Below are 27787 nucleotides of genomic sequence, written 5' to 3'. Positions count from 1 at the left end.
CTAACTTAACGTTTCATTTTAGCAGTTCATTGCCCTCTAGTGGGTGCTTCCCTACTTTCTGAAATGTAAGAGTGTCCACTTTTCAACTTCATTCATAGGGACTCAATGACCCGAAGTTAAATAAATACTAAACAAGGTATTATATTGAAATACTGAAATACTAAACTATTATTATATTGCTACATGCTAGATGATAAATGAATATGATTCTCAAAAAGTAAAAAAGAAAATAAAAACACCCAGGAGGAATGCCTAATGTGTTGTTGTAACCAAAATTATTCTGCTTGTTGAATCAAATGATTGCTGTTATCCATCAAAACAGCTACACTGTACTCATCTTGAACATGTGAAATTGTACACAGTAAAGATGTTATTTGTCAGACGACTCATTTGCATACCGCCACCTTCTACAATGTCAGTACCGGAAGGTTCAGTGTTTCCTTGACGATCAACAAATGTTACATTATGCAGCATTACCAGGGGCTGTTGCTTTTGCGTCCTTATGTCCACACTGCTGCTGTGCTGAATGACCAGAAATCGCTGAATCATGGCGTTTTGCCTTCAGAAAGGTTTCTACTTCTGGGGCTTTGTTTAAAATGGGCGCTAAGCATTACAAAAGCTAGCCACCAAACTTCTGGAAAAGAGCTTCACAATTTTGGACTGTAGATGGGAAAAGCCAGTAGAGTTTAATTTTGTGTATGCTGCATTGACCAACGTTCTCAGAAAAACAACAACAACAACAACACATTAAGGCGTGAGCTGATGATAAGAGTGAGTCTGGTACACTTCAGCTGTGAAATATCCTCTGTTGTTTTTTGCACATGCACCGCTATCTCATTCGAATTACACTATTAGATTAGAAACGTATGCCATAACACTATAAAGTTTTATGAACATATGAAGCTAAATAAATGCTTTAGTAATTATGTAACAAATACATATAAAAATCAAGAAGCTGTAGTGGATTAGAAATAGCATACGCATGATTGGTCTATTTTCAGTTAAACTACAAGAGAAAAATCCTATAATGTGCCAGAATTATGTAAATTGCCTTTTAGGTGGAAGGATAAATTAACAATTAGTTAAATAACGTCGTATTCACGATGTAATTGGGGTTATTTAACTCTAAAAACAGCTTCGTACATAAGTACACATTAGTTTACAATGTCGTCGTCCATTATGAATAAAGCAAATATGTATTTTGCTTGGTGTTATGCGTCATATATTTCCGTTTAAATAAAACTATAACTTCAGTGTAATAGCACCCCTACCACATCTGCAAGAGCTGTCTTGCATTTCTCCTCTTCGTAAGATATCACACTGTCTTTCAAAGTATTGGTCTCTTGGGACCCGTGCAAGTTCTGGGCAAGGAATATTACCACGCGTTACACACACATTAACGATGTGCTATTGTTAACGAAACGCAGCATTTAGGTCACTAAATTAGTAGGTTTCCCTTTCCTACCAACTTTTTAGCGGCATGTGTTCGTGTGGACTCAGGCATATACACATATGCGCGCATACGACTGCGCTTTGGTCTCCTACTTTAGTCTATATGTAACTTATTTATATAATTCCAAGGTTAAAACAGCCATTCTAGTGTGACCATTTTTAGGAATGTTTAATGCATTTTTAAAACGACAGCTGACAGGTAACACTGACGGTGGCAGTCTGCGCACGAGCAATGCATTAGTGACGCTGTGTATCAGGCCCTTAACCACGCTGTGTATCAGGCCCTTAACCACAGAGCAACTTCATGTGAAATTGCCATTTCACCCCCAGCACCCCTAATTGTTCGAAATATTTGTTGTGAAATCGCCCGTTGCCAGATACTTTGTTTTCTACTGCTGTTTAATGATTTTGAGAATATGTGCAGAGACGACTGCTCTTATGATCATGAACTACATCGTATTCTTGCTGCTGATCATAATTTTTAATGTGATCCAGTAAATGTGTAAATTTCGAAACTCATTAAGGGTAATCTCGTGGAGCGTATAGTTTTTTGTTGTGACAGGTAGAATACAGGAGAGAGTTAGTGGCCTATAAATGGAATCTATATTTATGCAAGATTCCCATTACACTAACAATTTATTTGGGTTGCATAAAGACATGTTTTCTATTGCGTGAGTTTTTGTCTATCACTAAAAGAAAATTAGTTTCTGAAGTCGCCAGAGCAAACGAATGCGAGTTCGTCTACCTGCTATGCAGCAGGCTAAATTGATAATAGTGCTTAAATAACATTAAACAGCATTAAACTTGGCTGGTTAACCAAGCTGACTGACATATTTTATTTTTAAATTGCATTGCCCCGTATATGTATGAATACCTTTAGGCTTATCATTTAAACAAAATGAATGTTATGATATAATTCTGCAGAGATGCTGGGTTTATTAACTTGTGGATGGTAACATTTACTTTGTACAAACCTTGGTACTAAACCTTTGTCCGAACCTTTGTAAACCTTGTAAAAAGTGGTCTACGAGGTAGGCTATATATAAATACGGGTCTATTTGTCAGATGTAAAGACACCAATTTGTGTTTGTGTATTACCTATTAGACTGAAGATTGTATCTCAACCGAGATAATGTGTGGTATTCATTAAAATAGCATTTATTTACATGTATAATATACTGTCGCCCTGGTGCTATTATCAGTAGGAAGTTGAGCAATCAAATGTTTTTGATTGTTTTCTACTCAGAAGCAGCGGCACGGAGTGAATGGGAACCAGGGTGCTTGTTGTGATTGGTCGAAAAAACTTGGCTGTACCCCTCCATCCCCTCATGAATAAAAGAAGGATTCGCGAGCCTATCGGCGCGCGCGCTACTCCCTCCTACACTGTGCGCGAAAGTTATCCACTTAAACTACTCCCAGGCTCCAAGCAGACTTTGTCATCAAAACCTGCCAGACCTTTTAAGAAAACACTGCAAAGAATTAAGTAACCTTTGTACACTTGAGAGCGTTTGGAGTACCCCTACCCTGACGCACACGGCATTTGGTTAGCAGTAGTTATTTTTGCTCATGCCCCTGGTCCGGTCGACAGCAGAAGAGTTTCTCCTTTTATCAGTTTATGAGATTTTACATCGTCGCAGCACTTTGATTGGATAACCGTTTTGTTATTTTCCTGTCTGAAAATCAGCACTGATCAACGACTCTGGACTACTGCTTGCAGTTTGAATATTGGCCCTATTGTGCCTCCTAATTTAAAAGCAGAATGTCGTCTTTACCAGGAACAGTACCACGCATGATGCGACCAGCACCAGGACAGAACTATCCCCGAACTGGATTCCCTTTGGAAGGTGGGTTAGCTCGAAAAACAAACATTCGGTAGTGGAACGTTTATTATTCCATATATATATATATATATATATATATATATATATATATATATATATATATATATATATATATATATGGCCAGAGAGTGAACGAAATTGGCATTTACTGAATATTTTCATTCAACAATTTGCTTTGAGGGTTAATTTGATGGGATCGTGATATTTTAGTGATAATTTGTTAATGGATGTGCTGTTGACGAGTATTATGAAATAAACACACCCACTGCATTTATTCAGCGCCATTTGTCGAGCAGACAAGGTTCGTGCCTAAGTGGCTCAAATAAAACTTCCAAATACTAATCTCGCGTGTCAGCCCAGACCCCGGATTTGTTGAAGTGTTCGAGTGGCACAAGTGCAAGTAGAAGTGCTGCAAAGCGACGCATCAAAGGATTACATAAATATTTGTAAAGCATGACTTCGAATAATGAAACTGGACTCTGCCATATGTACAATTTGCTCTAAAGCCTAGTGAACCACTCAAGAATCACATATTTAAAGAAATTACTGACAGCATAGCGCTTAGAGATTTACGCTCCTAGATGTAATTTTGCGGGAAGGAAACATTGCGCAGAGCAGCAAAATTCTATTACAAAGATTTAAATGAATTTTGAATCTATAGATCAGGTAAAATTAATACCTTTCGATTTTTTAAATATGCAACTTTACAGCTCTGAGTACTTTATGCGATATTTGTCCAAAATAGGTACAATAACTGTAACCTACTTAATTTATCATAGGATTTTGTAAAGAGGCTACATTATTATGAGGAAAGGGAACAGATTGCACCAATTTTATATGAAACCTTTGTTGCGCCAAGCAGTTGTATTTTTAGTCAAAGCTAAGATATATTTAATTTTTTTTCATAGTATCGACTCCTCTGGGTCAAGGTCGCGTGAATCAGCTTGGCGGCGTGTTCATTAATGGCAGACCTTTGCCAAATCATATCCGCCATAAGATAGTGGAGATGGCACACCACGGCATTCGTCCCTGCGTGATCTCCCGCCAGCTTCGCGTTTCCCATGGTTGTGTATCCAAAATCCTCTGCCGATATCAAGAGACCGGCTCTATCCGTCCTGGAGCTATAGGGGGGAGTAAACCCAGGGTAAGAAGCCTAGTCTAAAATGTTTAATAAATAGGCATGCGGTTGTTATTATTATTATTATTATTATTATTATTGTTATTATTATTATTACAACCATCGTTGTTGTTGTTGTTGTTGCTGTTGTTGTTGTTGGTGGTGGTGGTAGTAGTAATTGCAGCAGTAATCAATATTGATTAAGAGGTAGACAAACAGGCCTAGATTATGAATTAATATCTTAATCTACAAAACACGTTACCAGTACAACTGCAGACAGTAAAATTAATCTTGTTTTCTCCCCTTCTCTTCTGTCTCAATCTTCTTTCTTCTTCTTTTTATTCGTACGCATTCTCAATTAATCCCAAAAGCAGGTGGCAACGCCGGACGTTGAAAAAAGAATTGAGGAGTACAAGCGCGAAAATCCTGGAATGTTCAGTTGGGAGATTCGGGACAAACTACTGAAGGACGGAGTATGTGATAGAAGTACAGTTCCCTCAGGTGAGGCCTCATCTGGTAAGCAACCTTTTTATTTTTACCAAGAAAATATTCAGAAAGCTCCTTAATGCAGAAATTCAAATTATTTGTATCCTTATAATCACTGCTGATATAATATGGACTAGATGAGTAATAGCCTATTATTATTATTATTATTATTATTATTATTATTATTATTATTATTTGTATTTGTATTGGTATTATTATTATTATTCAATTTAACATATATTTCATTTAAAGTGAGTTCTATCAGCCGAGTTCTCCGTGCCCGATTTGGCAAGAAAGAAGATGACGACGATTGTGATAAAAAAGATGAAAGCGGTGAGAAGAAGACCAAACACAGCATTGATGGCATACTCGGTGACAAAGGTAAATATATGGGCAATATTGTTTATACTGAGTTCAGCATGCGAGGCATATCCGTTTACTGCAAGTAAACTGATGTTTTTTGCAATGGAAATTCGTTCAGGAAATTGCTTGCGCAGAAACTAAAATCGTACGTGCTAAGCAAGGCCCCGCAGAGATGAATTCAATTCATTTCAGCTTTACAATACACGAGGTTAATGCATGCACATTTGCGTTAGTGCTCACTGTTTTTCACAAACGCTGGAGATGTGTCTTGCTGTTAAGTTGTCAGCTAGTCATTTGATTTAGCCTACTTAATTATTTATATTGGCCCTGACGGAAGGTATTTAAAGCTTGCTGCGTTTGTACAACACACTCCTCTATCGCTACGTAAATGTTCTCCCGGCAAGGGTAACTGACAGATGACCGATGTGGCAATCAAATTCAATTACACCCCATAGATTCACAACGTCGCCCGCTGCTGCACACGATAATTTGTCACTCTCATTCGCACATTATCGAAATTTTTAATCAGGTATAGCGCTGGCTTTTCATCTACGATACTTGTTTTCCATTATTTTTATGTAAACGGTCAGTAATATCTTTCACATTTTAAACGATCATTTTTGCCATCGAATATAGTATACAAAAAAGTGCTAAGTTTAAATACGTATATGCGTTTTGTGCGCAGTTAAAGAGATTTTGCTAAAAGAATCAAAGAAACGTTTTTAACTGTGACAATCATTCGTTAAACTTGAAGATGAACTTCATTCCAAAGACCTCTATACAACTGAAGGCTTTTAAAGTAAAGAATCTGTGCTACAAAGGCGAACTCTAAAAGCGAGGCATGGAAAAGAGAAATAGATCCGTCCATTCACGTCCAAAAATGCGTAAAGGAGGAGAGAAAACTTTCAACAAAAGGCAAAGAAGAAAAACTAAAGAGAAATGAATTATTCAATACGCCCCGCTGGTAGATAGTTTTGTAATATTATAGAATCATCTGTTTGGAATAGAATAAGATTTGGAGGGTGCAAAATGTTTCATTCTTGTTTGGAAGTGCCCTGCTCTTTTTGCGATTACCGTTGTCTTCCTTTACTGACGCTTGGCTTCACTGTCGATGAAGAAGGAGCGGGTGCTATACTTTATGGAATATAGTACGTCTTTAATGTGAGACATTGACCCAGGCAAAACGTAGATTCCACTTGTGCAAATAAATACTTTTGAGCTGTTTATCCCTACCAAATGCTATTAATTTCCTCAACGTCGACTGTTAAGGAGCAGTATATTGAAACATTTTATTTTAGGGCTTCAGTGTTCGACTAAAACACGTTTTGGTTTTTTGGGGTTTTTTTTTTTTGGTATGAAAAAGCGTTCCGAGACTGATGGTGGTAAACAGAAACGTTTTCATAGCGACCTCTGCTCTGGCAGACACGTTGCTGAGAGTCTGCGCCAGTACTCGTACAACAGAGAGAAAAACAGAGACCAGTAAGAGCCGGAGCTCTTGGATTATGGCTAAACAAAACGGCAAGCCCTGATTATACATTTCTACCGTGGTTCTCATTTTCACATCACTTCTGTGTTAGAAATGCGCTATGTTCTACTTCTGATGGATTGGCTGGCCATGCTTATTCTGAATGTTTATCAACTCGTACTCAACATAGTATTTAAAATTTATTTCCAAATACTTAGTTTTGATGGTGGCATACAGATGCGAAAACGCAACTTTCAAGACCTAAAAAATATTCGTATTTGGGCTTGTTTCATTCGATTATTCGGGTGGCATTTAATAATGCTAAGACTTATTAGAGCTCGTAATGAAAACGGTGTCATTTGAATGGGCGTCTATGTTGGAAAGGAGTGTAATAGCTCTCAGGCATCGTACGCAACGTATTTATCCCCAATCAGTCCTCACTCCCTTGAGTTCCAAGCACAAACGTCGTGTTGAAGGGTTTTAAAGCAGATTAAATTGAGCCTTTTATTATTCTCCACTTTCATCTTTAAACGGCTCTAGCTGACTTGCCTCAGGCACAAATTCATGAGATTTTGGGTTCTCTCACTGTTGTTAGGGTTTCATATAAACTTGATTTATTTTGTTTTGTTTTAAATTTGGATTGCTTTAGTTGATATGTTGCGCTCAGAGGAATGGAAACACACACCGAACACACCCGTGCCAATGGCCAAGTACCTTATGCCACTTGTTTGCTGGCCTATGTTGGCGAATGAGAGAAACCAATTTTGTCCTTGCATTTAATTCATAAAAACAACACGTTAGCTCTAGTGCTTCACTCCACAGCCTAATTGTGTCGAATGTCTAGCTGGGGGTGTAGGTACAGCAAATACCTCAGTGCTGCTGGTGGTTATATTTTGCAAAGCCAAGCTCCCCTAACCAGTTTTAAAGCCAGAGCATGAATCAGAACAAGAATGCTGTGGCAGCCTCGCGTGTCTGCATGTGCGGTAGCTGCGTGTGTGTATGACGGGGCCAATAATTTGTAGATAAAAAATAAAATAGGCTAGTGTCAGTCTTGTAATTAAGAACTAATGGCCCAGATTAAAGCAACCATGACGTTTTAAACGAATATAATAGCGAAAAAAAACACAATAATGGAAAACAATAGTTAAGGGCGGCGGGGGGGGGGGGGGGGTGTTCTGATTTAATTACATACATACCGGACGGGACACAAGAGTAATGGCAGAGCAAATAATCAAGACACATGAAAAATAGTAAGATAGACATTCAGTTGAGTAACGCCTCTCGCATATGGACAACTTCCAAACATCGGACCTTTAGTGGAATACTAGTAGGGCCTGTAGTAGTCGCCCATAGAATCTGAATCTAAATTCAAACGAATTCATATTTGTTTTGAAGTGGCTTTTAATAACACGTTGACCTGAAGGTTGAAGTGAAAATACCCGCCCTTGGTGCACATTTTAGACAGCTTTGTTTTTAGAAAACCTAAAGTTATAGGCTATAGGATTCCAAAAAAACATTTCAATAAATGAAACCGGACGATGGGATGAATCGAAAGATTCATCATCACTTCAAACAAATCTATCTGGAATGGTGAGAGAGGTTTATTGAAAGTATGGTGAAGTTATTTAGCTATTAATAACATTTTTCCTCAGGCACCGACAGGCACTCCATCTACACTTTCTCGCAGCTATTTGACTGGGTTGAAATTGAGGGAGACCCAAATGTTGGGCAGAGATAACACAATCATCACAGCCGCGGTCCTGTGCTGAGCATCAATGTATTAAACTCGGATTAACCTCCCCTTGCTGCCTCCCACCAAATTTCATTGGAATTTCATTGGAATTTGGTGGGAACATGAGAGAACATATATGCCTGCTTAAATAGAACGTATACCATACCATAAAATGCAATGCAATACAATAAAAGTAATTTTATAGTTCATTGTCATTATCAACAGCAGCATCAGCATCATCACAATAATAATAATATTAATAATAATAATGATAACAACAACAATAATAATACAATAACCAGATCACAACAACAATAATAACAATATTGATAAAAATATTAATAACAACAACAACAACAACAACAATAATAATAATTATTATTATTGCTGTTGTTGTTGTTGTTACAATTATTAGTAGTACCAGACCAGAAAGTTGTTACTTAATTAATATTTTAAATAACCATAACATTTTATGATGACGGACATAGACAGTGCTTGTTCAGAGAGATGACTGAAATATAGCCATTATTTAATATTAACAAATTTGGCTGGAGACTTTTCAGTGCAGCTAAAGTGCAAGCTCTTTAACCTTATTCTTGCTTTTTACAGTGGATTAGTCTTCAAAAGTCACACCCCAAAAAGTCGTAAGTGACGTAATTCGTGGAACGAATCAAATTAGCCAAGCAGTACAAGTGCTGATCGTTCTAAACGGGAATAGCGTCGCAGTTCAGGTTTCAGCCTTTTACGTAGAAATAATATCGTGAGTGTTCGTGCGCAGAGAAGCTACACACAGGAAACATGCACTATTTCACTTACAGTTTTGTTGTAATTTTTTCTGTCACCTCGCTGTTTCCTAAAATCTGACCAAACATTTACGACCGTTGTCAGGATTTTCATATGCTCTTAAACTTAGGGTATTTACGCTTATTATTGGTAAATTCCGCTCTTGTCAAACAATGGCAATTACAAATTCAATAATTTGTTGAATTACAAATTACTGTAGCTGGTTTGCATTGTTTTTAGCATCTAGGCTATTTATGAGTAGCCTAGTTGGCCAGTAGAATAACCACTTGCACATAAACTCATACTAGACACCAAAAGGCCTCTCTGACAAGTTTTTGTAGCCCATAAGTTCAGGTTGTCAGTAATAGCTCTATTATGGTGCAGAGACAACTACGAGAAGTCAGATTGTGCAATGCAAATCTTGTCGTCCCACAGAATATTAATTCGCAATTAATTTCAGCATCTCTACTGACCTGTTCACCTGAGGCAGGCCCTGTCGCTGCTGCAAAAGAGATTTCCTCATGTGTTTCAAATATCTGAAAGGACGAAAGAACAAAAAATAGAGAGTAGGTGCAAAAAATAGAGGAGTCTATGGGAAATGGAGAAGCTTAAAGTCTTTGATCCTTGGGCGCGTTTGCTTATCAGAAACACTTGTGGTGACACCACGACAATGGGAGTTCATCATATTACAGACTGGCAGTGCTGCTTTCAAGCCAGCCTGTCTATTAATTAAAACACTTTTCCCCCCTATGTGGGATAGGGACTATCTCAGCGCACATATATGGATGTTTTTCGAATCTGTTTTCTGATTTTTTTTTTCTTAAAGGGGAAATCTCCCTTTTCGGCCTACTTAGTGAAATTCTGAAGTCTGCTGTAGAAGACACGGGGATTTTTCCCTCCTTCACATACAAAATTAAGCGCATAATCCTTTCACACCCAGTAACTTTAAAAGACTGCCTTCGTTGCCACTATAATCAAAACAAACCTTAAAAGTGTAAGAGCTTTTAATTTAAGAACTGACATGGCATGTAGTAATTTATGTGACATGGCTTTATATTTTAGATGGATAAAGTCAGGAATAGTTGTCATTCCTAGAGACTGGCTCTATTCAGCAGGCTGGGGACCATCGTGATATATCGGAAGACCAAAATAGACAAACGACAAAGGGGAAACTCCAGCTGACAGCAATAAAAGTATTGGCCTTCGGGCTTCCTATGTAGTGTCACAAAAGTGTTTGATATCCCAAATCACCATCACTTCAGTGCCGCACACTGCCTATAAAGTCTGGAGCCCAGAGAACTCTTGGTGACCCGACCCAAATAACGGCGAGGATGTCTTTTTCAGCCACTGCTGTAGAGCGTCTCAAATGCCATAACGAGTCATGAATTCCTACTGTTTACCCCAGTATGAGCTTCTATTTACTGAAAAGAAATTAGCCCGCAAAAACGCTTTCGTGTTATTGCAATTCTCTAAACCAATCTCCGAGGCGGTAAATAATTCAGTGTGGGGCCTGCTATTAAATAGCTATTAAGGTATTTGCAATCGATTGTCGATAAAAGCAACACAAGTGTGTGACAGTTTGTTAATTAGACAACACACAAGCGTCCTTTGACAGGGCAGAAGCGTCTAGCCATAGCTTTATGTAAAGCGCTTGGAACTTGTTGATTTTTGCTTTATTGTTCGTTTCGCTTTCTAACAGCATTAATGGTCTCTTTGGGAATACAAATATACTAAAAGAGGAGTTACCAAAGTGGAAAGGGTTTTTTTGAATGGGGGTGGGGGTGTGTCGCACCCCACTCCTTTTGCCATGGAGTGTTCAGTAGCTATTCCTTAATCCTGCTTTCATTTTTGCCGACAAATGCCAAGAATCTTGTCTGGAGACCCAATAGGACACTGATCAGCTAACAAAAGGGAATCCTTCCACAAGGCTGCTCTGGCGAAACATCGCTCAGAGTAGTCATAAAAACGGAGCGCGCAAATTTTGACCGCAAGTAAAATAGAATTAGACGTACACATTTAAAAATAACTTTTAAATGTAAAAAAAAAAAAATCTTTTAAATGTACATTCGCTACAGCTACGTAACGTATTGGTAGTGCTGAAACCGGGACTTCTGTTACAAACAAAACGTTAAAAAAAGTCTGCATTCTTCTAGAACAGTGGAACAGTATGCAGAGTAAATATGCTACCTTTCCTACAGTCATACGGAACAAAGGTCAATACGTCTGATTAGAAAGATATGGAATTGAAAATATATTTCAATGCTTTTTGAACGGCACTTCACTGTTCATTATTATGCCTGCATGTGAAATGTCTCGCTTGAAAATAGTGTGACTAATCGCACATTACGGGTCATCGAACACTAGGTCTACCATATTGAAAAATTAATACATTTACATTTGCAGATCACAACTACACACTTTAAGACAAAATCTTACGTCGATTTGACCAACGTAATCAGAAATTAATTTTGTGTTAGTATGGAAATGTTTGTTTTAACGCTTGTAGTTCCCAAAGGCTGCTGCGTTTAACTATTTTAACTGATGTGCCATGTGAGAGCAACAGTAAACAGCTTGAGATTAAAACATAATTTAAGGCTAGTTATGTTAGTGTCTAATGCTAGTAATATTAACTAGGCAGTGTTTTGGGTTATTGTTTTTTTCAGTGTAAAGAAACTGCAGTCAATAGTCTTTTACTATTCTTATAAATAACTATGGTTCCTTCAATGGTCTGCCGATTTGTTTGACCAAAGATCATTCTGAGCTCACAGACTGCTCTGCTGACTTAAAAATAGCCCCTTCAAATAAAAGAAAGCAAAGGGGAAACTCTCTTGCTTAGTGTCTTTTGGTGTCTTTGCGTTGGCCATTCAGCTGATGAACTCCTCCAAAAGTTTATTAAGAGTGCCGAAACAAAGGGACCTAAACCCTTTAGGCAACCACGGAGACAGTTTATAAACTGGCTACTATTGTTCCTCAAAGGCAGATGCATGAATACCTTTGAATGGGCTCTATCAAACTGACATGATCAAGCTAGACAACAGCATGTTAAAAGGAGAAGCTTTTCTTTCTGCTAGCACAGATCTGTATATTTCCTGCATTAATGTACATCTGCGGTAGGAGGGCTCCAAGCTGGGTGCACTTGCCCCTGGTCAATATTGTGAGCCAAAGTCTTTAGACCATTTGAAGTAAAGGTCTGTGTTCTGCACGCCCACAGTAGGCAGCAGGTGTCACGAGTCTGGGAGAAGTATGGTAATCTTAAGCACAAAAAAGAAAAGGGTCACCCTCCTTTTTAACGTTTAAAGAGTGTTTTCCAAGTGAGTGACTTGGAATTGGCTTTTTGTAGTACTGGATGTTGTCTTAATGCAAGTTATAGGATTTGCATTTCTATGACTGCCATGGAAAGGTTTGAAGGTTTCAAAATGTTGACGCATTGCTTGTTGAAACTGTTTCCCTTGTGAAATTATAAGATGTTATAATTTAAGATAAAGTCATATTTACTTGTGTGGAAAATCATGTAGACATAACATACACATTTAAAGCTTGTATATCATTGTAGAAATCATATTTTCAGTTTAATTTTTACAGGAAAAGTATATATATATATATATATATATATATATATATATATATATATATAGAGAGAGAGAGAGAGAGAGAGAGAGAGAGAGGAATATGTAGAGAGAGAGATAGAGAGAGGTAGATAGATAGATATAGTGAGAGATCTCTTTTATTGCCCTCTGGACTGCTCATTTAAACCACTAAGGATAATTGTAACAAATAACAAGAACTTACCCAAACAAAGAACCCTCTGTGTGTAGTGTGGTGTGACTAAGAAATAATGGGTGTTGTGATTTGTGACCCTTCTTGCCTACTTTCGCTCTTCCTAAAAAGGACATTGTCCTACATGAGATTGCCCAAGATAGAGAGGATTGTTCACTCACATGGCAACTCAAACACCCCTGGCAGGTGCTACCTTTGGATAGTTTATCAGTAGAGTGAATAAAAATGTGGACCAGGATGAGAGCCATAGCCAAAGAAGGACTATCATAGAGAGGCCAGATTAGGGAAGATTACATTTTGTGGCTACTAGTACAACACAGTTGGCATATTTCCAATTTCAGTAATTAGCTTGCTCACTAAACCTGCAGTTCCTTTTCTTCTTTTATGTGAGTTTCAATTTGTCATTTCCCTTGTTTGGATTTGTCAGCACTTGGTTATTCTAATGTAATAGTCATGTGTAATGAATCTATGGTGCTTTATCCACTTAATCTTGTTGATGCATTTCAAGAAAACAGTATCACTACATAATGCATGTTACTATTACCACTACTCTTGGAGACCTTCTAATATACAATATCCACTGCTCCATAACAGCAGTCTCACAGCATTGGAAAATTGGAAAAATGCAGGATACATATAGAAGTAACTATACAGCTCATAACTCGCTGATCTAGATATTAGCAACTCAGGAAATACCTCTGCCTTTATTGCATCTAAGGCTGATGAACATGTATAAATGTGTAATTTGTACAAAATCTCTTTTTTTACTACATTGCATAGTGCAGTTTTAGCTTTTACATAAACTTAAACACATGTTTGCTAACAAGCACAACCCTTTAACAACTTCAATCACTCCAAGTAATCAACTATCTTAGCCAGTTAACAAAGCATGCCAATCTTGGATGATTGGTTAGTCACTTGTTGATAGATTGCATAATGTTTACTTTCCCGGGGCCCCCAAATCTCTAGCGACCTGTTGATATTGGTTTTGAGAGTAGAATATCCATCTGAGACTGGCCCCTTGGGCCCCCCTAAAATGTTTGCCTTAACCTCAGAGTTAGAGTCCCCATCTATCTTTTTCAGAGTCAGTGTCATATGACATGCTCAAGCTTTCATAATGACATTTAATTTTTTAAAACCTTAATATCTGGATCTTGTTAATTACAGTAAATCTAAATGAAAAGTGTTCTTCATAATCACAGCAATCAGGCAGGTCATACAAAGTTAAAACTTTTAATGGAATTAGTCTTTCATTGTTCAGAATCTAAAACCAAATGCACCCTATACAAATATATCTCCATGCTAGAACAATGAGATTGACTGGAAATAAAATATTAGCTATGTACCCCTTGTAAGTATAGTGTCTTCAATTTGCACAGCCATGTCCTCATTCATTATTCAAAAAGAAAGAAAGAAAGAAAAAACATACACATTCAACTTTGCACGGCATTAGTTTGCGATAGACAAAACACAAAAAATTTCATCTCCATGTAATGCGTAGCAGTGATTAAGCAGAGAAGCATTTGTGCCACATAGGTTCTGTGATTAGTAGTTAACACCATGGTCCAATAGCTTAAATATCTCCATCAGCACATGCTACTTATGGCCAGAAAATTCCTCATTTTATGCTGCTTAGCGGCGTCACCCCAAGATTCTTCATTAGCCTTATTTATAAGTGTGTTTTGCGCGTACACAAAGACAATAAACATGTTCCTAGAGTGTTGCAAATTAGAAATTTGCTCAGATTTTTTCCACCAACTTAAAACGTGAAGGCGCTGGGCAGAGGGGGAGAGGTAGTGGGGCCAGGCAGCTGGCGGGGAGAGGAGCCCGCTCCCGGCTCCCTGGGCTGCTTTGCGCTGCCCGCTTGTCGTACATTTTCAACTAATGGGCTTATTTATGCACCCACTGTCAGTCTCTCCTCAGGCTACATCTACACTGATCACAACACCCTGTCCCTCTGCCTGCCTGTTCCTGCCTTATAGCAATGTCTTATAGTATAGATAGTTTTGGGTTATTTTTTTTTCTGTTGTGCTTGATGTTTGATTAAAAATGCCTGAAATTAATGTGATAGAGGCCTTATGTTTGGCTTGAAGTTGGTGCTTAGTTAAGGTTGTGTTTGTAAGGCTGATTAGGTGGGATTTTAGGCGACCTCATTTGTGTTAAAAGATTGATGTCTAGGGTGTACTTTTTGACAGACTGCTAAAGCAAAGCTTTTGTCAGCCTTAAGTATATAAGTATATATTTCAAAGCACCTTTTAACCATGCTTTTTAAAGAGGTTTATTGATCACAAACAACATTCTTTGAAAGGGAAAAACCTCCATCTCTGTATATTAATTTGCTTTTTTCAAAATAAGATTATGCCTTTATTTAAAAAAATATCGTTAGCCATTTGAATTTAAGCCTCTGGTGTCCTATTGGTGCCTGTGCTGATATATTTAGATTTATTTTGCAAAAGATAACTTGCTAGTAAAACTGACAGTCAGCACTTTACCATTTATCTCAGAAGATGCATGCACATTTGGCTGTGGGAGACACTGTGAATAAAAATTTGCGCTTATTAAATGATAGTTTACTAAAATATAATGCATCAATAATAAAGTCTTTGTAATAACTTAATTTACTCTACTGTTTTACCCTTAGTGCCTACAGGAAATACATCACATGGAGATGTATGGAGCACCCTAGAGTTCTTTTCAGTGTTGTATGAATTAACTAGTTTTTGTCAAAGGTGTCGAGTTATTCATGTATGTGGATGGAATGTCTTTGATGTGAAAGTATTTTGGTTATGTTTATAAATTGTATTTGATATGCCTTATCTAAAACAACCATCCAAAGCATCTTTATCTAAAGAATATATCAATTATGAAATATCTAAATTACCTAAATATATATGTAGCAAACTCATTTTGTTTCACAGTTCATAGGTTTAAACAATTTATTTGCAACATTGTGTGCATATATATAAGTATGTTCCTCTCTCTGGCTCATCTTTTCTCAGGCATGATTTAAAGTGGAATTCAATTAAGGCATAAAAGTTTAAAGGGCTGATTCTACAATCTTTTCCTTCTTTTAAAAATGTGATTAAGTTCCACCATTTTGATTGCTTTTGACCTCAATTACCAAGATCCATATCCCAGGAAATGGATTCAATATTAAAAAGGAAGAATGAGGCTAGTGTAAATGGACACCTGCTTTTCACCTGCCGTCTGAACAATGCTGGCAGGTAGAAACTGAATTAGAGCTTTCTCAAGTTTCTTTTGAATGTCTCAGCATTTCCCACCAAAGAGAGTCCCCTGTTCATGTAGTAAGTTGAAAGAAACTTTACCATCATCACTACGTTACCAACATGGCCTGCAACAATATTAAGGAATTTAATCATGTATAGCTTTCACTGGCACAGTACTTAACCATGCGACTCCAAAACTTGATGTTTGCCTAAAATATGATGAGAAATACCAAAGGTCAACGCAACCAAAACAACCACACCACACCTTTGCTGTGTAGCCACATCTCAGGCCACTCACAGGTGATTATACATGAAGCTAAATAACACTTTCTAGATTACTTCTCTAGATTTTCTTTACAGTTTTACAGACCAAACACTCAGTTGCCACATTCCAGAACATTTGAAACCTAAGAGACACAAGCCATCCTTGGCCACGCCCTCTCTCCATGGAGCTGGCCTTCTCCTCAGCCCCTTAATGGATTAATATGCAGGCAGCACTTTCCAGTGGCGCTTGGGCACAGAGAGTCAATATGTCAGCATTTATTGATGCCCCACAGAGCTGCACAGGGTTTTCAGCCCTCTATTCAGACTTAAATGGCCCCCTAAGGTGCTGCCTCTATTGGGACTGAAAAGATGGGGAGGCCCGTGAGGCTCTCTGTTGTTTAAGGTGAGCACGCTCTCACACACACGCAACGGACAAAAAGGCCACTGGGCCTTCAAGCACATGACAAGACCTATAAAAGAGCATCACCCATCACCTCTCCTTCACATTTTCCCTTTTCCCTCCAAACGTTTTTTTTTTTTTTTTTTTTTTTTTTGCGACCAAAAAAAAAAAGAAGAAAAAGAAGAAAAAAAAAGGGTTAATTGTTTGTTGTGGGAGCTGGAGATTATGGACCCGTCCCTCCTTTCTCCACAAGCTTTTTTTTTTTTTTCTGTTTTGTGCAGCTTCTTCTTTTTTTTTTTAAGGATGTGCTTTTATCCCACAGAATGAAAAGAATGGATGCGAGACAGAAGGAGTGTGAACCCCACACTCAATGCCATTATCCTTTTCCATTTCGATTTGCCATCTCCTGTTAAAAGCTTGCCTACAATGTGGTGCTGAGGTTTTAGAAAAACAGAAAAGAAATATGGATGATAATAATAATAATCTTGATAATGATGATTCTGCCTAAAATGACTGGCCAGTTAAAAGTATCAGGCCTGCCCATATCAGGAACTGTTCTGTGTTTGTTCTGTAGCTATCCCTTCATGTTGTCCGTCTTCAATGTTTCCAGTTGCTTCGCATCTCCAAACTTTTTCAGTCTAAATTCCTGTCCCGGCTTGGGCCATGCTCCAAAATATTGCTCTGTCTTCTGCTCCGGTGTTGGATTAGTTGTAACTGTGCGGATCTGCATAATTGAGAGCATGTCCTCCAGCCAGTCTGCTCCTGGGCCTCCCGCTGCCGTCACTGTGGAGCGGAGCCATATCTCTGCCTCGGATCCACTGTAGACGCTCGGAGAGGCAGGTCGGCTTAAATCCAGCCCAGAAGCTATGTGGATTGTTCTGTAGCAGATGCATGTTGCAGATAGGAGGTTCTAGCTGTCTGTTTGTACGGTACGTCTCACTGACCAATAAAGAGCACGGTGGAACAACTGTAAAAACAAAAGGAGGGAAACTGGGGAAAGCATGGAACTGGACTGCAACATTTGATTTGAGAACACACTTTTTTTGGTGGTTTTTGGTCTACTATTATTTGGTCTACATTTTAGGTGAAATTGAACTGTGAATTTATTGTGAGTCAGACTGAGGGTAATTCAATTGGAATGAGTGGATTTTCTCCTGTTGTACGTTTGCATGGAATACCATCTGTTTTCTACACTTACGAACAGCCGTGCTAGAATTTGCTCCTCAAAATCAGGGGGTGGTCTCTTGAAGAATCACTTTGGATGTGAAATAATAGCCAGTGCAGAGTGTACGTTATGTTGACAGAGGCTCTGTGCCATGGCTTATTACTGTCCCCTACATAGTTGACCAGCGCTAAATCTATTGCTCTGTCTTGCTAATCACCGCTTGTTGGAACCACTTGCATGGCTGGGTAGGGGGGCTGAGAGGCGGCACTGCTAATATGTCACACAACCTGGCCATAATGTTGTTTAGACTGCCAGGTCTGATGAAGACAAATGTGTAAATGTTTGCCACCATGCTAAGTGCGGTGCCCTTTCAGGAATGCACAGCTGTGCGGGGCTCCGTTTCCTCGGGCCTTTTAGCTGACCAGAGGGCCCCAGAGAGAGTACGCGCAGCATGAGCGGCCGGAGGAGAGCGCCAATGAAAAGGCCTCGGAGGCAGGGGAAAGGGTCCAGGAGTGGCCGGCGTGATGAATATCCCATCTGCCGGTGGCTTTGCTGGTGTCCGAGGTTCATGGGGGAAGACGGAAGAGAGAGAAGCTTGTGTTGGGTGGTCACGGCACCTCTTTGGCCCCCAGTCACTCTTCACCCACAGCAGTTAATCACCACCCTGGGCTCAGCTGCGTTTAATGTGCCTCGCGCCCTGGCCATGACGGAGTTCACTCACTTTGTATAGTGAATGCGCTTTGTGAATCAGAAGTAGGATTGTTAGAGCTTTTCCTTTTCGCTGGCTGATCTGTCGGTTTCTTTATGATTTTACAGCCCGCTGGCAGCTGTACTCAGGCTTCTGAACCAGTGCAGTTCTTCTGATATGATTAATTGTCCCCATGTGCGGCTAAGTGCTACAAGCTATGTCAATTCCTTTGGGAGCAATCAACCAGAGCAATTAGAATGATTCAAATGTGACATGGGAGTAAATGTTATATGTCTTTTGGGTGTATGTGAAGGGTTTTTTTTCTCTCTCAAAAAAGAAGTCAACATTGCTGATTAATTTTCTGATCATTTTTTAATTATCAAAGTCTTCAATATACATTCAGTAATTTTCTCTACAAACATATGACATTTGACAAAATAGGGAACCCTGGAGGATAGAATAATGCATTCTTATTATTCCTCCACTAAGCTTTCATTTCACGATAAGTGTCTGAGAATTTTCATCAACATCCCCTGAACTTATAAATAGAATTATATCTGTCATGTTATTATAATCAGAATGTTCTTTATTACCTTAGAGGCAGATGAACAGTTGGAGATGGGCTCCTAATAGTTTTTTTAAACCACAGATATATCTTGCCCTATTTCTCTTATTCTAGAGCAGTACTGCCATACCCAATGCTCCAACCAGTGGCAGTCGCAGGCAGCAGACATTGTGCTTCATTACATTTATGCCGTAGCACATTCGCAGTGTCTGGGAACTTGCCACGGTCACATTTGCCTGATGGGCCCAAGCAAGCCAATCGCGGGATCTCTTGCTGAGACAAAGATGAGGTTCAGGTTTGGGCGGCATATATCTGCACCAGCGTCTGCTTTCATTACCATAATCCCGTCTTCATTATACAGAGAGACATCCAGGCGGAAAGAGACGCTGACCTTCTGCGGGAGCGCGCTGTCAAACGTCTCCTCTTTCTGAGCGGGAGGCGCAGGGCGGGCCGAAGTGCTGGTCATGTGCTGCGACGTGCCAGCTGAATGACATCGGAATTGTTGTGATCAGGACCGAATGAGATGTGGAGGAATATATAGTCATCAGCAAGGCATGCGCCCCGCACCCGAGTGCCTGCCCTCTGGAGTTGTGTTCCCTAGATTCACCTCGCTTGGATTTCTATTTCCTTTTGGCTGTGTGCAGGGAAAGCACCAAAAAAAAAAGACAGACTGGGAAGAGAAAAGGGAGAAGTTGAGGCACGGCGATCACCGGCGTTAAGAGGACCGATCTCTGGCTTGGCCCAAATCTTCCCAGATAACTGTATGAGTCGGGGATGCAAAGCAAGTCTGGATCCTGGTGGATTTTCTCCCCTTGCTTTAAATCCAGCAGCATGTAGAAGAGAACAAATAAATTCCATGCTGTCTCTGAAATGAAAGCTGTAGGCACCCCTCGGTTTCGGAGGTGCCTTTGGAAAGTGATCTATAGACCACTGTGCCGGCCTCGAGTGTTGTCATGGCAAGTTAAAGGCAAATCGCTTTGTCACAATCTCCCCAAAAATCAACAAAGGTATATGCAGCGCATGTATGGGGTCTTCTGTTTGTATTCAAGTGTATTTTTACTTGGGCCTTTCAGAGGAGGGGGCACTTTAGTGAAACAGGAATCTTGGTAAAAAGAAAAGGCAGAGGAATTGATTTAATTAATGCGGCCTCATGTCCTACGGCCACATGTAATCCGTTGAGAACTGTGGCGCATGAGCTCCGGGAGACAAAAAGACAGCCACCAGAAGACTCCTCAAGTGGCCTGTAATGAGAGTCTCTGTGTAATCCCGTAATTCCTTGTTTAATTAAACTGCGGCGCTGGCCTGAAGTCGGAGCCACTTTGATGGCTCCGTTATTGTTACGGTTTTATTTAGGCAGCATTTGGAACTTTTTTCCTGGCCTATTTCCACATGTGTTCCCCAAACACACACACACACACACACACGCACACACACACACGCACACACACAAACAAAGACTAGCACATATGAATTTCATAATCTGGGGTTGCCCTTAGATGGTATTTGAATGCAGTTGGGAGTAAACCGGAATCACGGGAACCAGTGCCAGAGTGTACAAATGGAGATTTTTTTTTTTGGACTCGAATCAGCATAATAGACCCAGGCCATTTAACTGAATACTTTCTTAGGGAAAGTATAGGGAAAGTATAGGGAAAGTACCAGTCATTCTTGTGGTAAACATATAACTCTTAAATCTGAATGTTTAAGAATCTTCATAACTGTTCATAAAAGGTTTTTGGGTTTACCTGATCAAATATACCATGGGTTTTAACTCCCATGGCTGTGAATGACCAAAAGGGCGGGGTGGGGGTTGGACACAGTGCCTGACTACTTAAAAGGTTAGAACTGAGACAGCTTTAAATGGTTGGAACCGAGACAGCTCTAAATGGCTAGAACCGAGACAGCTCTAAATGGTTGGAACCGAGACAGCACTAAAAGGTTAGAACCGAGACACCTCTAAAAGGTTAGAACCGAGACACCTCTAAATGGTTAGAACCGAGACACCTCTAAGCAGCCCTGGGCCTTGGCCCTCCAGCACTGGAGCTGTCCCTGCTGAGCCCAGTGTTTGCTGAGTGTGTTTCCATTTCCCCACATGGCCAAACCTCACGCTCACCTTTCCCAATCAAAACAGGAGCGAGCAGGAGCTCCTCTAGCCACCTCCCTGGGAAAACACCTCCCAAATCCCTCTGGCAGTATAGCCAGTCAGAAAAGCGTCTGCATGACAGGCTGCTGTGATTACAGCAAGCCAACCAGCTTCCATTTAATGATATGATTTTTTTTTTCTTAATGGACTAGACTTCTTGTGAATGTTTAAAAGAAGGTTATTCTAAGTAGTTTCAGCCATGTTTCCCTGCTTTTGAGCACTACTCCTGACAGAGGAGCTGTCTATGGTCCAAGCAGGGCGCCGCCACTGTGCAGGAAGTGTCAAGCGAGGTCAGACCCATCAGTTCCTGTCCAGGATTAATTAAACTGTATCGTTCCGCACAATCGTTTTGCCTGCGGCTTATAGGCAGATGGCTCCTTTAAACCCTAATCTAGCTCTCCGCCGAACCCTCCGCCTGCTGGGCATTTCCACGGCGAACGTTGGCACAAAGAGCAGCGACAATAATAACCATCATTAAAGTAGAGGCGTGTCAGTTGCGGATGCTGGGCTGGGTGCGGGAAAAGAGAGGCAGAGAGGAAGTGAGAGACAGAAGGATGAGCTCAGGGCCGAGTGAAGGAGAGCAGGAGAGCGAGGAGTAGAAGCGATCCAGGATAGCAGCAGGGTCCCCCTCGCCATGGCGCAGCTCCGGGCCTGCTTCTCTCCTCTGTAATCAGCTCCCCCTCTCGTAGGAGGCAGCCTGGGAAGCCCCTGCCAGCGCCAGCCAGTGAGGAGACAGCATTCAGCCATCCCTAATGTGGAATGGCTTAAATTTGGGGGGGGGAAGTCATGGCCTGGATTAAGGCCTGCGTCTGGGCCCCCGATACCGCTGGGGGGATTTTCTGAGGATCAGACCAGCACTGCCCAAACTGGAAATAAATAAGGAATAAACTCAAATGAAGTGATAAAGATGGCCTCTAAGACCTCTTCTACCTTATGTGGCTTGGGTGGATGCTCCTCATAGGACCTAAAGACTGGAGAGGAAGTAAATTTATCTCATTGCTGGTTTTGGTGCCATTGGTGCGTCAATATTTTATTGATGGCATTAGTGTGCTTTGTTACCAGCATATTCATCTGTGTTACCTTCCTTAGGGCCTGCGGGGCACCTTACAAAACATTTCATTAATAAATTCATGGAGTTACAGTACATATAAATTAAGACTTTCAAATATGTTCCTTGTAAGAACGATACACTCATTTGGGCTCACTTGTGCATCCTGCCCCTTCAACCACCCACTGCCTTCTTGCTTCTATTGGCTGACTGGTTTGTTCTCATTCTCTCTCCTTTTCAAAGTACACCTCCAATGCGCTAGCAGACAGCAGTGAAGTGTTATCTCTAATTGACATTGATAGCTGTGTTTTGGAGATAATCTGGTGTTGGTATTTTAAAAGCAGTAAGGATAGTATTACGTGCATTTTTTAATGACACAAACACAATGATATACTGCAGATATTTAGGCAGTGCCAGTTTTGTTTCATTGCCTTGGGCTCTTCACAGAAGAATAGTGCTGAACAGATCACTAACGTAGTCTGTTACGATTAACTCCTCCGACAATTCTATCTTGGCCCCAGGGCCAGTTAGGATACTAATTCAGAATTATGTTTTCAGACACCTATCCTATGTAAATAATTATACACTGCAATAATATTTGTGGCAGCCAAATCAAGCTCTTGCCATTTCAGATTCTCTATCACATAATTTGTTTTCCCTCCTTCTGCATCCCTGAATTCTGCCCACTTCTTTTAAATCTGACATGATGATATTATTGTAATTATAAAGCTGATCCTCACCTTTGACCCATAAGAAATATATTTGAGTTTCTTTTGACTGTTACATGTTACATTACTATTTGTTTGACTGGCTTTCTATTCCGTGACAGCGGTGACTCACTGGTTCTCCGCTCTCTCATCCCATCCTCTTTGGGATGCAGCAGGGGGTCGCGTGGATGACGGCTCGGACATAGACTCAGAACCGGACTTGCCGCTGAAGCGCAAGCAGAGGCGTAGCCGCACTACCTTCACCGCCGAACAGCTGGAGGAGCTGGAGAAGGCCTTCGAGAGGACGCACTATCCTGACATCTACACCCGAGAGGAGCTCGCCCAGAGGACCAAGCTGACAGAAGCCCGCGTGCAGGTAGGCCACTGTGCTCTCAGGTGGCCCCACTGTGGGCCCCTCAGGCGGCTCCTGATTTGCGTGTGCTTGTGTTGAGAACAACACTTATTGACAATGTGATGTATCCTGGCATCATCAGCTCACAAGAAGCATCAGTTAGGGATGGAGTAAGATAATAGTTCACAGGACTGACGCACCTCTCTAGGGACTATGCTTGACTTTCCCAATGAGAACACACTGCATGTGCTTCAATGCATGCAGGGGTCTGTGTGCAGATTTGCATTAGCAGGTGTGGTTCTCTGACTGCCACCAGGTATAAACTAGGTTCACATTCATCTCAAAGTATAATCTAGAAAAACACTGTTTGTCAGCTTCACCTCAGTACTCAGAAACATGAGCAGGCGTCTGGTTCACGAGTCCCCTTTCACCATTTATCTGTGCACTTAGCTTGGCCTCTTTTCAGGACTCCTGGATGCTGATATTGAACAGCAGTTGGCTTAATTACATAATATGAAACACTGAAAAGGAGAAAGCCAACTCTGAGAGCAGTGTCCTGGGTTCTCAGGTCAGGGCAGCTGTTTTGATCACAGGTTTTCAGCATTTTATTAAAGCTCTTTGTGCGGCTCCACCAGTGCACATTAAAGATGCAAGCAAGCCCTTTTCCTCCATTTGAGTGACCTTTGGTGAATCTCAGCTGTGGCACGACCCCTCCTCCCTCCGTGGCTGGGTCTGACAGCTCCCCGCCTGCGAGGATAGCTGAAACAGTGAGGGGGGAAACTACAGTAGAGTTATAGCAACAGCTGCGGTGGCCGGCAGAACGGGGATGAAACGAGCGCGCACGCATTCCTGTTGGATTTCTCACTCCAGCTCTTGGCTGGGACCTTTTCTTCCCACCACTTTCAAGCCCACCGCTGCTCCTTGTAAAATTTGCAGCGTATCAGAGAGGATCCCTCATGTTCTCCTGGGAAGACCTTCTTCAACAGCGACATTAATCAAGCAAGAGCTAGTAAAGGAAAAAACACGCGAAAGAATGAAGGAAAGAAAGAGAAAAAACATGGCCGCTTACCTCAGCTGCGCGGCTTCTGCCCTTCCCCGACACCTCGGCAGTTCAGCCTGGAAACTTCACAGCATTGTAGTGCACGTTACTTAAATATGCTAACATATTGGGCAGTAAAAGAAGGCAAGTTTATTGGATGCTACCCAGTTTCCCATGGTGTGCTAGACTACTAACTAGGGGTTCAGTTTCAGGGTGTGTGACGCTGAGCATACAGTAGGAAAAACGCACGACAGACTGTCGTAATTACCGCATTCCTCAATTAAACTGCAGCTGTCTCCTTCGCTCCCAAGACCCTTTTATTTCCCAGATTAAAATTAGGTTCCAAATAGCCTCCACTCTCATTTCTCCTTCCTCAGGCCCTTGCTCATGCTACAGTCATTTACTGAAGTAGAATTACTGTTCAGATGAATTGCGCTTAACTGAAATGAGCTTTACCTTCTTTAGGACCACCGCACAAAAATGTCCTCGTATGAAGAGACTGATGTTTCAGAAAATCATATATATGACTGGGAGTACTATGTAATACATTTGTGATATTATTATATGTTTCTGATGTGACTGATCACAATCGCAGCACTGCGCAGGGGCAGTTGGAGTGGTTGTGTTTTGTGGACAGTGTTCCAGTTGGAAGTGTTACAGACGCTGCTGCTGTCGCTGCTGCACTAGAGGCTCGGTCCAAATTTCCTGTCACTGAAAAGCTCTCCATGGGGCATTTGGCGCTTTTGTGTGTTTATGGCAACTGATGAAAATTAGACAAGCGCGCAAACATTAGTGCTAAGTGAAGGGCTTGCCTTTTTGCCTTGCTATGAATGTGTTCTAGCTAAATAATATCATGTAATAAATGATGGTTTAATCATAACTGATGTTTTATTTTGGTGGACTTGCCCCACAATAGTTGTGGCACATTTTTGAGGGACAGTAGGTGAAACTATTCAAGTCATTGCACATAAATTCAAGTAAGCACTTATGTCAAAGCAGAAAGAAATGGTTAGTGTCATATTTGTTGTTTTAGCTTCATCGTAATGCAGTAATTCTTGGGAATTGCAGGTCTCAGTGTGTGAGTGAGTGTGTGTGTGTGTGTGTGTGTGTGTGTGTGTGTGTGTGTGTGTGTGTGCGTGTGTGTGTGTGTGTGTGTGTGCGTGCAGGGCTGGGACACGCTCAGATGGAGATGCCAGGGTGCTGGGATCATTGCTTTGTGCTGGGGAAGGTGTCTGACCCTGTTGGCTCTTGGCAGACCTCATGGCCTGGGTGTCAACCCACTTGAGCGCAGCTGTGCTGACACAGTATCCAGATGTCAGTGCGAGAGCGAGAAAGAGGGAGAACGTGGTGGTAGCGAGAGGCGAGGGAATGGTACAGAGTTTTCTCTCCTTATTTACTCTTCATCTTCAGCCACTGTCTCATGTTCCACTACAGCCCCAAAGGACAAATGAAATGATCCATATTCTACTAATCTTGGGGCTAAGTGCTTCCAGGTCATGTGGCATGGCTACCTGCCCCCCCGCTCTAGGAGCATGGCTATGTCGTTACCACCAGATGGAGAGCGAAGCTGAATTCTGCTGACACTGATGGTTCAGTTGTTCTCTCGTCGCTCTGAGTAGAGAGAAATTATATCTGTGTTTGACCCTAGTGACACAATGGAGGATACTCCATTTGTAAACAGAGGTCGACGAGCATAATGTGGAAAGAGTGCTGAATATTTCCCAAGTTTTTCTTTTTAATATTTCAGGTTCAAACTCACTATTAAAAACTTGTTTAAAAATTAGTTTTCACCTTTAAAAAGTAGACAATCAAACTGCCTTAAAAATGTTAAGCTTGCAACAGAATTTGAAAAACAAAGTACTCTTTAAAAGTACTCTTTCTTTTATTAGCTATTTAATTTTCAACATCATTTGTTTCAGAATTTTAAACCAACAAACCATTTTTAAAGTGCTCTTCAGCAGCTTATGCTGCTTGTGTCAGTATTGTGTGCTTTTCAAGAGGCACGACGAGCTTTGCTTTTGTTGCTTAACATTAGATATTAATGTGATAAAGGAAGACTGCAAGAGTGGTTAGGCCTTCCACATGGTCCACAGAGACACGGGGCTGTCTCCACTTCCCCCGTCTGGCCTAATGCTCTTTGATCCAGGCTGGATACAAGACATCCAGGTCACAAATGTCAGCTTTCCTGTTGTGGAATTATACCACATGAACCATGATTGATCCCAGGCAAATCTGGAGCCAATACTCCTCCACTTGATCCTAACAAGACATGCAGAACAGGAACATCCAACAAAAGAAAGCCTTACTTAAACGATAAAGCATGACTGTGTGTGTGTGTGTGTGTGTGTGTGTGTGTGTGTGTGTGTGTGTGTGTGTGTGTCTGTGTGTGTGTGTACGAGTGTGTGTTTACAGACTTCCACATTACTCAATCCATCCATAACATATGGGCGCAGTAAAATTAAGTTTGCAGAAGACACTCCTAGAGAGTGGCCTGTTTTTAATAGGCTCTATCACAGTGTGACCTCTGTATGGTTGTGTCTGCCAGGCCCCTAACATGCACCCCATCCTGGCCATGCTGGGCTCCCCATGTCCTACCCCCTCACCCCCACCAGCTCTGCACCCCTCTACGCCAGCCACAGAGATTGATGTCAGGCTTTTTTATGCCTCTCAGCCACTGCTATGTTCTACTTTTTTGCTGTGAAATTCAATCACGTTAGCCAGGTTTTGCTCCTCAATGTTCGGCGTGCCTACTGACCCCTCCCATGCTACCCCCCAACCAACACGCGCACATGGCTACAGTAATCCTAGTAAGATGTATGGTTCGCGACCAGCGGCTGCAGTGAGATAGTGTGAGGTCGGAATTGATAGGAAGACCTGGCTGATTGATATGGGATGAGAGTGGAGGCCGTTGCCCACGGAGATGGAGCGCCTCAGCTGGCCTCGGATGCCATCTCTCATCAGATTTGTCTTCCATTTGCCATCCTTCTTTTCTGTCTTTCCCCAACTCCACTCTGCGTGCTCCCAGTGATTGAGGCTATATTGAATTTTTCTACCTCCCATCCCCCGGTAGCGAACGCCATCAGGCGACGGGTCCTGAGACACTCCAGCTGCAGTCCGCGCCGTCTTCCTTGCTAAACGTCCTGCTCGCCGTCTGCCGCTCACTCTTAGGGGTA

At 41.1% G+C, this 27787-nt stretch overlaps 1 protein-coding gene across 5 annotated transcripts in view; it reads left to right on the top strand.

The window, feature by feature from the left end:
• The first annotated feature begins 2843 nt into the window (after window positions 1-2843).
• The window catches only part of pax7b (paired box 7b), a 45258-nt gene continuing 20314 nt past the window's right edge, over window positions 2844-27787 (top strand). For 2 of the 5 annotated variants that reach the window (XM_081706788.1, XM_026998139.3), the window contains exons 1-5: window positions 2844-3296; window positions 4202-4437; window positions 4782-4926; window positions 5149-5277; window positions 23346-23599. In XM_081706788.1, the coding sequence (XP_081562914.1) occupies window positions 3212-3296; window positions 4202-4437; window positions 4782-4926; window positions 5149-5277; window positions 23346-23599 (849 nt within the window). In that variant the 5' untranslated portion in view covers window positions 2844-3211. The remainder of the gene's footprint in view (window positions 3297-4201; window positions 4438-4781; window positions 4927-5148; window positions 5278-23345; window positions 23600-27787) is intronic. The other 3 variants (XM_026998142.3, XM_026998140.3, XM_026998141.3) reach the window with 3 other exon arrangements.

Source organism: Electrophorus electricus, chromosome 24, assembly GCF_041902795.1.
Source record: "Electrophorus electricus isolate QZ-2024a chromosome 24, ASM4190279v1, whole genome shotgun sequence".
Classification (NCBI taxonomy): Eukaryota; Metazoa; Chordata; class Actinopteri; order Gymnotiformes; family Gymnotidae; genus Electrophorus; species Electrophorus electricus.
The sequence above is the reverse complement of the archived record's forward strand: the minus strand, read 5'-3'. Positions and strand labels throughout refer to the sequence as shown.